Source organism: Panicum virgatum, chromosome 4K (assembly GCF_016808335.1).
Source record: "Panicum virgatum strain AP13 chromosome 4K, P.virgatum_v5, whole genome shotgun sequence".
In the NCBI taxonomy this organism is placed as follows: domain Eukaryota; kingdom Viridiplantae; phylum Streptophyta; class Magnoliopsida; order Poales; family Poaceae; genus Panicum; species Panicum virgatum.
Genome location: NC_053139.1, coordinates 32554847 through 32567189, shown reverse-complemented (window position 1 = coordinate 32567189; position 12343 = coordinate 32554847). Strand labels below are relative to the sequence as shown.

At 49.0% G+C, this 12343-nt stretch overlaps 1 protein-coding gene and 1 pseudogene across 1 annotated transcript; both read left to right on the top strand.

Moving 5' to 3' along the window:
• The first annotated feature begins 6523 nt into the window (after positions 1–6523).
• Positions 6524–8520, top strand: LOC120705180 (berberine bridge enzyme-like Cyn d 4). The gene has a single exon (XM_039989666.1). It carries the CDS (start codon positions 6775–6777, stop codon positions 8377–8379), a length of 1605 nt encoding a protein of 534 aa, XP_039845600.1. The 5' UTR covers positions 6524–6774; the 3' UTR covers positions 8380–8520.
• A 1351-nt stretch (positions 8521–9871) lies between these two features.
• On the top strand, positions 9872–12202 carry LOC120703683 (annotated as a pseudogene).
• Positions 12203–12343: the final 141 nt, after the last annotated feature.

Genomic DNA, 12343 nt, shown 5'->3' with positions numbered 1-12343 from the left:
GGAGGAAGGAAATATATGGGGGGGGCCTTTTGTCCCGGGTGAAGCCACCACCCGGGACAAAAGGGGTTTTTGGGCGGGCCGGGAAAATTCCCAGCCCGCGGCCCACCTTTAGTCCCGGGTGGATCTACCACCCGGGACAAAAGGGGCCCGTTTTCCCTCTTTCCCGCCTAATGTTATGTTTGTTTTTGTTTCTTTTTACTTCTCTTTTAAAATTAGCTTTCATTTGTTAATTCAGTTAATAAAATTATGATTCCAAAAATTATGGAACAAAATTTCTTATCTCTATATACACTTGATACACGCAACAAAAATAATTAATTTTCATTCAAGTGATTGGGTCAATGAAATATCTAACTTTTTTGAAATCATATTTGTTATTTTGACCATGCAAAAATATATTAGGTGAATTTTTTTTTCAAACTGTTGATTTTCGACAGAAAGTGGATTCTATCACGATATTAACATTTAAAAAGTGAATTTTAGATAAAATTAAGCAATTTCATGATATTAATGAGTAGTGTGTGAGTTTGAGAGATAGTGTGTGTTAGTGAGATTGTGTGTGTTAGTGAGAGAGTATAGTGTGTTAATGTGAATGTAATTTCATGAAATAAATAAAATTAGTTGAGTAATTAAGTGAAAAAAGTATAATTGTACAGTACATATATAATAAAAGTATTCGAATTGCGATTATGTTTTTATACAATAATATAAAATGATTCAAGTACATGAAGGATTAGCGGTAACAGACTTTCTCTTCACAAATGTCCCTTGATTATGATCACGGCGCAAGTATGGAGCATCATCATTGGCTAGCAGGATGCATGGATCAGCATTTACTTCGAAAGGTGGAATGGCAACAAAATTATTATATTCTTCTGAAAAGTCTGTCTTGTCCTCCACTCCAACGATGTTTCTCTTTCCTGATAGAACTATGTGTCGCTTAGGCTCATCCTTTTGCTTGTTTATCCCCTTCTTTGGCTTGCTGGACATGTCCTTAATGTAGAAAACCTGAGCGACATCCTGGGCTAGGACAAATGGCTCGTCTCTATACCCAAGATTGTTGAGATCAACTATTGCCATCCCATACTCATCTTTTGTTACCCCTCCTCCAGATAGCTTAACCCATTGGCAACGAAATAGAGGCACCTTGAAATTGGGACCGTAATCCAGCTCCCATATCTCTTCAATGTAGCCGTAATATGTGTCTTTTTTTCCATTATTGTCCGTGGCATCCATACGAACACCGCTGTTTTGGTTGGTACTCTTTTTATCTTGGGCTATCGTATAAAATGTGTTTCCATTTATCTCGTACCCTTGGTATGTTAAGATATTCCAAGATGGTCCCCTAGCCAATAAGAACAGTTGTTCACTTATATCCATGTTATGCATTAGATGCTTCCGCAACCAGCTGCAGAAAGTGTTCATGTGCTCATGTGTAATCCATGCCTCAGACTTTTCCGGGAAATTGGAGAGCAGAATTTTCTTGTGTTCCTCGATATATGGGTCAACCAAGGATGATTGTTGAAGAACCGTATAATGCGCTTTCTTGAATGAGAAATCATCTGTGCAGACATAAGATTTCTTTCCTAATATACCCTTTCCAGTTAGTCTCCCCTCATATCGCGATTCAGGGACTCCAATCGGTTTAAGGTCATCAATAAAATCAACACAAAACTCAATGACCTCCTCAGTTCCGTAGGCACTGGCGATGCTTCCTTCTGGACGAGCTCTATTACGAACACATTTCTTGAGTACCCCCATGAACCTTTCGAATGGGAACATGTTGTGTAGAAATACTGGTCCGAGAATATCAATCTCTTTGACAAGGTGCACTAGAAGATGTGTCATGATGTTGAAGAAAGATGGTGGAAATATCAGCTCAAAGCCAACAAGACATTGCACCACATCGTTTTGCAGCTTTATCAAATTCTCCGGGTCAATTATCTTCTGAGAAACTACGTTGAGGAAGGCACATATCTTCACGATGGTTAACCGGACGTTATCAGGCAGAATCCCCCGCAGCACAACCGGAAGAAGTTCGGTCATAAGCACATGGCAGTCATGGGACTTGAGATTTGTAAATTTCTTCTCTGCCAAATTTAAGATTCCTTTTATATTGGATGAGTATCCAGATGGAACCTTTATACTACTCAAGCAGTCAAACATGGTTTCTTTCTCTTCCTTGCTAAGAGTATAGCTGGCAGGACTTAAGTATTGTCGTCCATTATCTCGCTGTTGTGGATGTAAGGCATCTCGTTCTTCCATACGTTGCAATTCTTGACGTGCTTCTACTGTATCTTTTGTCTTTCCGTACACTCCCAAGAATGCTATCAGGTTGATGCAAAAATTCTTCGTGAGGTGTATCACATCAATTGCATGACGAACATCTAAGACTTCCCAATATGGTAGCTCCCAAAATATAGATTTCTTCTTCCACATGGGCGCCATTCCGTTTTCGTTCGGAACAGGTTGGCTACCAGATCCCTTTCCAAAAACAACTTCTAGATCTTTTACCACGTTGAAGACGTCTTTACCACTACGGTGCATCGGTTTTGTTCGGTGGTCCGCTTGGCCTTTGAAATGCTTGCCCTTCTTTCGTACCGCATGCCTGATGGGAAGAAACCGACGATGACCCATGTATACAACCTTCTTACAGTGAGTCAACCATATATTATCGGTATCATCTAAACAGTGTGTGCATGCTTTGTATCCCTTGTTCAAATGTCCTGACAAGTTACTAAGAGCAGGCCAGTCATTAATCGTTACGAACAGCAATGCTCGTAGGTTGAAGTTTTCCTGTTTGTATTCATCCCACATCCGTACACCTTCATCGCCCCAGAGCAATAAGAGTTCTTCGACCAATGGTCTTAGGTACACATCAATGTCATTTCCGGGCTGCTTTGGACCCGGGATAAGCACTGGCATCATGATGAACTTTCGTTTTATGCAGAGCCATGGTGGAAGATTGTACAGACAAAGAGTCACAGGCCAAGTGCTATGACCACTGCTCATCTCACCAAAAGGATTCATGCCATCCGTACTCAAACCGAACCTTATGTTTCTCGCATCCAAATCAAATTCAGGGTACGTTCTATCTATTTTTCTCCACTGCGACCCATCAGCGGGGTGTCTCAACATCGAGTCTTTCTTGCGTTCCTCTTTGTGCCATCGCATCAACTTAGCATTATCTTTATTTCTAAACAGACGCTTCAAACGTGGTATTATAGGCAAATACCACATGACCTTCGCAGGAACTCTCTTCCGGGGAGGCTCCCCCTCGATATCTCCAGGATCATCTTTTCTAATCTTGTAACGCAATGCACTGCATACGGGACATGCATCCAAATTCTCGTACTCGCCTCGGTAGAGGATGCAGTCGTTGGGGCATGCATGTATCTTTTGCACTTCCAGTCCCAAAGGGCAAACAAGTTGTTTGGCTTCATACGTTGTGGCAGGCAATTCATTGTCCTTAGGAAGCATTTTTTAACAAGTTTGAGTAATTCACCAAATCCCTTGTCGGATACACCATTTGTCGCCTTCCATTGCAGCAACTCCAAGGTGGTGCCAAGTTTCTTAAATCCATTTTGACAATCTGGGTACAACAACTTATGGTGGTCCTCTAACAACTTCTGGAACTTCAACCTCTCCGTTTCACTCTCACAGTCTGTCTGCACATTGTGCAATGCCTGCCCCAGATCGTCGCTGTGATCATTTTCTGCTACATCTACTTCGGGCTCTTCCATGGGAATATCGTCATCGAATGCACCGATTCCAGCATTCCCGGGAAAGTGGTCGTCAAAATCTTCTTCTTCATTGTCTTCCATGGTAACCCCCTGTTCTCCGTGCTTCGTCCAACAAACATACTTCTTCATGAAACCATTTGCAAAAATGTGGCTGTGTAGGATTCTTGAAGATGAGTAATCCTTGTTATTGTTGCAATGAACATACGGGCAGCACATAAAACCATTCTGCTTGTTTGCCTCAGCCACAGACAAAAAATAATGCAGGCCATCAATGAATTCTTTCGAACGTCGGTCAGCATTGTACATCCATTGCCGGTCCATCTGCATTTTAAATAAATCGATTTGAATTCTTTACACGTATCGAATAAATAAAATATATCAAACATAAATTAAACTAAATGTAACATAACATGAATAATTAAAAGATATGCAATATCCATCATACATCTTGATTAATTAAAAGGAGTACTTAATCCATTACAGAACTTAACAAAGGAGTAGTATACATGAAATTTAAAAATTCGGTCAACAACACATAGGTTTTCAACCGTCCTTGCGTTGGAACGCAGAATGCTCTAACGGATTTCTTGCTGGCGTACAAGAAGATGGCGGAGCTGAAACCTCCGAGTTTGGTGGTGACGAACCGTAACGCCGCAATAAATCCTCAAGATCAAACGGAGGTTCCTCGCCCCTTGCCATGCATTCTCTATATTCTTTTTCCAAATAACGGAGCGCTGCCCTATGAAAAGCATTCTCTATATTCTTTTTCCAAATTATTTACTATTATAATTATAATGATCAGATTAATAACTCTTGTAAATAACAATGAAATCATATAAAAAAGACGAAATGTATCATTAATCCTCAAGAAATCTCTAATTAATTGAAAGAATTCTCTATAACTTCTAATTACTTTGACACCCTTCAGTTCCAGGAGTACACTCTTTTCAATATCCAGAAACCCTCTAGAAGAAAAATAAACCTTTATTTCTGAAAATGTATATGTCACTAACCTCAACCCTGCGGTGATGACACAGCCTTTCGGGGGGACACGGTGCGGTACAAGGATGTCACCAATCGGCCAGTCGCAGCACCAACATTTACGATTAATAGGCACAACACTTGGCACAGGCAGCATGCTTGTTGATATGCTCTCAGTACAACAACGGCCATGCTGACTGCGTCAAATGCTGTCTTCTTATCAATCGGAAGTGCTGGTGATGCGACCAACCGATTTGCGACGTCCTTATAGCGCATCGTGTATCCCTGAAAGGTAGTGCCATCACCGTTGGATGGAGATTAACGACGTATACTTGTTTCGAAATAAAGATTTTTTTAGCTTCTAAATGGTTTCAATGTGAGCCTGATTAAATACATCACTAGAGTGTCAAAATAATCCATTCATAATACAAAAAATTCTATAATATACTCATTTCATTAATTCATTCATGAATAAAAAAATCAACTATCCACAATATGGTCATATATACAAATACATCACATGAAGTGTCTACACTCATTCAAAAAATTTCTACTATCCACATACTCATCTAAATCTAAAAGAAAATCACACCTACATATGCAATCTAGCTAGCTAAATTCCAAGAAATGAGCTAGCTACACATTTTCTCTATTTCTAAAGCATGAAATGAGCTATACAAGCCAAGGAAGAAGAGAAAAACAAGCCCCAAACCTTTAGCGCCGATGGATGGACGGGGAATCAAAGATCTTCACAAATGTGGTGAAGAAATGAGCAAGAACTCCTCTATCCCGAGCCAAGAACAGCAAGAAAACAAGTGAGCTGAATGGCTCGGGCGTGGGGAGAGGGAAGGGGATAAGGGGCCCAAGGCCTTTTGTCCCGGTTGGAGACACCAACCGGGACAAAATGGGGGCCTTTTGTCCCGGTTGGTGGTTCCAACCGGGACAAAAGGCTACGCGGGCCTTTTGTCCCGGTTGGAACCACCAACCGGGACAAAAGGCCCCCATTTTGTCCCGGTTGGTGTCTCCAACCGGAACAAAAGGCCCATGTCCCCCATGCTAGCCCGGCTAGCCGTTGGACCCGGGACAAAAGCCACCTATTGTCCCGGGCCCAAAGGCTGCCGGGACAAATGGCCTGGAACAAAAGTCTGTTCTGTAGTAGTGAAGAGTAAATTGCCTATTCCATTATGTGCCTTATAATTCGGTCATTCAGAATACATGAAATGGGTTTTTTTAATCTAGGATTTTAATACTTCCTCTGGTTTTTATTTACATGTCGTATTAGGTTTGTTCTAAATCAAACTTGACTAATTTTGACCAAGTCTATATAGAAAATTATAGTAACAACTATACTATCCAACCTATGCGCTATCAACATATATTTCATGGTGGATCCGATTAAATAAATTTGGTGTTGAAAATGTTATTATTTTTTTATAAGTTTGGTCAAAATTTGCCAATTTAGAACAACCTAATACGACATGTAAATAAAAACAGAGAAAGTGTGAATCCTGACGTTTTGGCATAGATGAGCTCTCTACTTTAGGAGGTGAACCATTACTTGGAGACCCTTCAAAACAAGTCATGGGGAAGAACTTTCGAAGACTACCATGCATGTTACACCACCAACATGTATTTTTGCTTGTTTTAATATTTGAACAGTTAAAGCGAAACCGAGAGGATCTGCCTGTTGTCTTTCCCAGGACAAAAACGAACCGAACATCCATTTTTGTCGCATCAGGTTCCAGAAACAATACTCACTCTCGTGTTCTCCGTTAGACTCGGTCTCGTGGGCAGCTAGCCTTCAGGCCAAGACACAAATCCAAGCTGCAGACCTGCCAAATTACATTGCTGGATCAATATAATGCAGTCGTGCGCCGTCACTACTACTCTCTCCTCTCTGTAAGGGTTCCAGCTTGCGATCGATCAGTTTGCCTTCTGCTGATGATCATTTCCATTGCCAACATGATTTGCTTTTAAGAGTTCATAGCCGCTAGCATCGGTGAACCAAATCAACTTGCCTCAGCTCATCAAGCTCGATCCAGATAAGAAGATGGCCATTGTCTGGCGGAGCCTTGCGCTATCACTCCTCGCGGCTTTCTTCGCCGTCCTGCACCGTGCGGCCTCCGCCGCACCGGCTGCTCTGTCGCCGGATACGGCGTCCTTCCTCCGCTGCCTCGCCGTCGACCTCCCCCCGCAGGTCCTCCACACGAACGCGTCCCCGTCGTACACGTCCGTCCTCGAGTCCTCCATCAAGAACCTGCTGTTCGTGGCGCCGGCGACCCCAACGCCGGTCGCCATCGTCGCGGCGGCTGGCGCCTCCCACGTCCAGGCCGCCGTGCGCTGCGGCGCGCGCCACGGCGTCCGCGTGCGCCCGCGGAGCGGCGGCCACGACTACGAGGGCCTGTCCTACCGCGCCCTGAGCGCGGCGCGCCCCTTCGCCGTTGTCGACCTGGCCGCGCTCCGCGCCGTCCGCGTCGACGCCGGGCGCCGGACGGCGTGGGTCGGCTCCGGCGCGACGCTCGGCGAGCTCTACTACGCGATCGCCAACCGCAGCGCGCGCCTCGGGTTCCCCGGCGGGGTCGGCCCGACGGTGGGCGTCGGCGGCCACCTCAGCGGGGGCGGCTTCGGGCTCCTGCTGCGGAAGCACGGCCTCGCCGCGGACCACGTGGTCGACGCCGTCATCGTCGACGCCGAGGGGAGGCTCCTGGACCGGGTCGCCATGGGGGAGGACCTCTTCTGGGCCATCCGGGGCGGCGGCGGCGGGAGCTTCGGCGTCGTGCTGCGCTGGAAGCTGCGGCTGGTGCGCGTGCCGGCGACCGTCGCGGTGTTCACCGTCCACCGCGCCAGGAACCAGTCCGCGACCGCGCTCCTCGCCCGGTGGCAGCGCGTGGCGCCGGCGCTGCCCCGCGACGTCTTCCTCCGCGCCGTGCTCCAGAACCAGGACGCGCAGTTCGAGTCCCTCTACCTCGGCCCGTGCGCCGGCCTCGTCGCAGCGATGGCCGCGAGATTCCCGGAGCTCGGCGTGACACCGCGGGACTGCGTCGAGATGGCGTGGATCGAGTCGGTGCTCTACTTCGCCTTCTACGGCGCGGGGAAGCCGAGGGAGCAGCTCCTGGACCGGGGCGCCGGGCCGGAGCGCTACTTCAAGGCCAAGTCGGACTACGTGAGCGCGCCCGTGCCGAGCCACGCGTGGGAGAGCGCGTGGCGCTGGCTCCGCAGGGACGGCGCCGGGCTGCTCATCCTGGACCCCTACGGCGGCAGGATGGCCGGCGTGTCGCCGTCGGCGACGCCGTTCCCGCACCGGCGGGAGCTATTCAACCTCCAGTACTACGGGTTCTGGTTCGAGAACGGGACGGGGGTGGCGGAGAAGCATGTGGGGTGGGTCAGGGGGGTGCACCGGGAGATGGAGCCGTACGTGAGCAGGAATCCCAGGGGCGCGTACGTCAACTACAGGGACTTGGACCTCGGCGTGAACGGTGACGACGACGACGGTGGCGAGGGTGGCTACGAGAAGGCGAGAGCTTGGGGGGAGGCGTACTTCAAGGCGAACTTCGAGAGGCTTGCCGCGGTAAAGGCTAAGGTGGATCCCCATGACTTCTTCAGGAACGAGCAGAGCACTCCTCCGCTTCCGTCGTCCCGGAAAGGCTTGTTGTAGAAAGGCAACTATTGAGTTCATTATATAGGACTCTAGATTTGTTTTTTTTAGCTGGTGTCGGGGAACGATTGCTGCCACCCTAGATGTGCAATGCAAGTTTGAGTCAGACCGGTCCGGCAAAGCATAAAAAAATATATTATATGATTGGAAAATAAAATAGGTACAAAAAGACACGATGAAGTGTATTTCAAGGGAGCCGCAGCGAGCGAGCTCCGCTGCAGCTCCACCCCCGCCCCGCAGACTGAGCGGGAGCCGCGGGAGCGTGGTCCGGCGGCCAATCAGCAACTCGCTGCGGCGTGGCCCGCCACTACTCCGCCACGGACGGGCATGTGGGAGCCACCGCGAGCGAGCTCCGCCGCCGCTCCACCCCCGCAAGCCGAACGGGAGCCAACACAGCGTGGTTCGCCGGCCACTCAGGACTCAGCGAGCCGCATTGGTGGGTTGCATCAACCCACTGATAACAACAACTACTACTAAATCTAAGGTGCATCTCCATTCAAAATCGGAAACTCAAAAGATACTTTTGATATGGATGCGCTTGGAAGAGACTTACATTGATGCCACCAAAAAATTACACGCAACTCTCCGCTACTAATTCTGTTTTTCTTTTCTCCCCATCTCTCATTTGAGGAAAGAACACGTTCGCCTTTGTTTAGTTGCCAGCACCAAGTCCCACACGCCAGGACTGAAATCACCTACCTGCAGAGTTCTGCAAAACACCCCTAGATTTGGCACGACTTGTGCGGATTGTGTCACAGGGGTCGCACGTGGTATGGTTGTTGCAATGCAGAAGGCGCAAGTAAAATACACCACCGATCTTGAACCTGACTTATAATATCATCAAGATTCTCAAATTTTCAAAATGCACATTCAAATCTACAAATTTACTAATTGTGTCATGTGAAATCTAAATTATTATTTTCATTTTATAAAATCAAAGTATATTTGCATTTTGAAAGTTTGAGATCTAGACAACACTCGAGCCAAGTTTAAAATCCGATTGGTATATTTACTCCACCAGCCGCCAGACGATGCAAACACCAGACAACATAATGGAAGAGGATTGGCCAAGTGTGGTGTCGTTTGTGCAGATGGAAGTAAGTTGGAGGACTCTGATTTAAACTTAACTCGAGAGGGCTCTCTGTGTAGAAAATAGGTATTTTTATTTCGGACTACTGCAAATTATAATGCCACAGTACATTTCCACTGTGTATATCCAAAACAAGGTAATTGGTTTTATGCAGTAGTAGAATCGAGATGTGTAAATTTTTTTTATGAACATACGTACACAAATTTTACTCCAATCCTACCCCTATGAGCACCTCCGAAGGAATGTACCGGTAGATTTGGAGATTCTTGTCGACGGAAACATCGTTTACCACCGAAAAATCCTGAAATAAATTCAGAAAAATGCGAGCACCCATGTCAAGTTGAGAATTTAAACGAGTGGATAGGTTCCACTATAAGGATCAAACCAACTGATATCAGTTAGCGAGATGTGTAAATTCTTTAAATAAAAAAGAATCCAGATGCCTTCAGTCTTCCAGAAGGGCCAGAACAGTCGATAGATCTGTCTAGGCCGCCGCCCATGTAGCAAATCGAGTACAAGTGTGCTGATCGAATACCCTCCAAGCTCGCATCAATTTTGCACCTTTCGCCTCAAAATCATGGCAAGAACACCAAGAATCTTGCACCTGCTCCTCGCTCTGTGCTCGCTTTTCCAGCAGCAGCGTCGCCGTCGCCTCAGCTTCCGGCGCCGCCGATGCGTTCGTCGGCTGCCTCGCTGCCGCCGGCGTCCCGCCGCGCCTCCTCCAGCCCTGGCGCCCCCGTCCTACGACGCGCTCCTGCGCTCCTCCGTCCGCAACCTCCGCTACGTCGCGCCGGGCACCCCGTGGCCGCTCGCCATCGTGGCCGCCGCCGAGCCCGCCCACGCGCAGGCCGCCGTGCGCTGCGGCCCCCGCCATGGCGTCCGCAGCGGCGGGCACAACTACGAGGGCCTCTCCTACGCGTCCCTCGACCCGCGCGAGAGCTTCGCCGTGCTCGACCTTGCCGCGTTCCGGGAGGTCCGCGCGTCGACGCCGCGCGCGCCGAGGCCTGGGCCGGGTCGGGGGCCACGCTCGGCGAGGTCTACTACGCCGTCGGCGCCGCTAGCCGCGCGCTCGCGTTCCCCGCGGGGGTCTGCCCCACCGTCGGCGTCGGCGGCCACCTCGGCGGCGGCGGGTTCGGCATGCTGATGCGCCGGTACGGCCTCGCGGCTGACAACGTCCTCGACGCCGTCCTCGTGGACGCCGACGGGAGGCTCCTGAACCGGACCACCATGGGGGAGGACCTCTTCTGGGCCATCCGCGGCGGCGGCGGCGAGAGCTTCGGCGTCGTGCTGTCTTGGAAGCTCCGCCTCGTGCCCGTGCTGCAGACTGTAACGTCCCGCCTCCCCGAGTCCGGACCCGCTTACATCTACTTGCTTTGATACACTTACATCTGGCTGCTTTGATACCATTATGTAACGTCCCGCCTGCCCGAGACCGGGCCCGCTTACATTGATACACTTACATCTGGCTGTTTTGATAGTAACGTCCCGCCTGCCCGAGACCGGGCCCGCTTACATCTGATTGCTTTCTAGGGAAGAACTTCCCGGTCGGTCACACATCCCTAAATTTCTCCAGGCCAAACACGTTTAACTTCGGAGTTCTTTGGATACCGGTTTTCGAAAAAAAAATTGCAACTTGTTGATATAAATATTCTATTAATCTTATTAACCCTGGCCGGGGTGTCACACAAACGGTCACCGTGTTCACCGTCCGGTGGTCAAGAAACAGTCCGCGTCCGAGCTCATCACCAAATGGCAGGAAATCCTGGTCAAAAAAAAAAAAATGGCAGGAAATCGCGCCGGCGCTGCCGCGGGACCTCATCCTCCGCGTCGTGGTGCAGGGCCGGCACGCGCAGTTCGAAGCCCTGTTCCTCGGCCGCTGCAGCCGCCTCCTCGACCACATGCGAGCTCACTTCCCCGACCTCGGCGTGGCGCGAGCGGACTGCGAGGAGATCGGCTGGATCCAATCCACCGTCTACTTCGCCTTCTACTCCAGCTCCAAGCCGCCGGAGCTCCTCCTCGACAGGATCGGGGAGACGGGCCGGTACGTCAAGGCCAAGTCCGACTACGTGCAAGAACCCATCCCACGGCACGCGTGGGAGAGCACATGGTCGTGGCTGGAGAAGCCCGAGGCCGGTCTGCTCATCCTGGACCCCTACGGCGGCCGGATGGCCAGCATCTCGCCGTCGGCGACGCCGTTCCCGCACCGGAAGGGGAACCTCTACAACCTGCAGTACTACTCCTTCTGGTTCGAGAACGGCACGGCGGCGATGGAGAAGCGGATGAGCTGGGTCCGAGTACTGTACAGGGAGATGGAGCCGTACGTGTCCAAGAATCCAAGAACTGGGTATGTGAACTACAGGGACCTGGATCTCGGGACGAATGAGCTGGAGGGCAACGTGACTAGCTACGCGAAGGCGTGGATTTGGGGGGAGAAGTATTTCAGAGGTAATTTTGAGAGGTTGGCAGCTGTGAAGGCCATGGTGGATCCTGATGATTTCTTCAGGAATGAGCAGAGCATCCCTCCTCTGCCGGCTGCCAAGGGATGGAGCTCCATTTGATTGGAGGTCCTCGCTTTTGGAATGTATACAGTTCTTTTTGTGGTGAATACGGGATTTCCTTTTAAAAAAATAAAAGGGATTTTCTTTTCCTCTCTACGATTATTTTTTGATTGTGAATTTGAGATCATCATGGTTAAGAAATTGTTGGGGATGAAGCAGTTGGTGCTCATTATCTCATCGCAACCAGTTATTTCATCATGTTTCGACCAGAGTAAACCTGGATTGCTTGCTTTATCTATACCTTCCATTCTTCCAATCAATGGATGGTGATTAATTGATTTCTTATACTCTACTAGTAGAGTGCACGTGCGTGTCG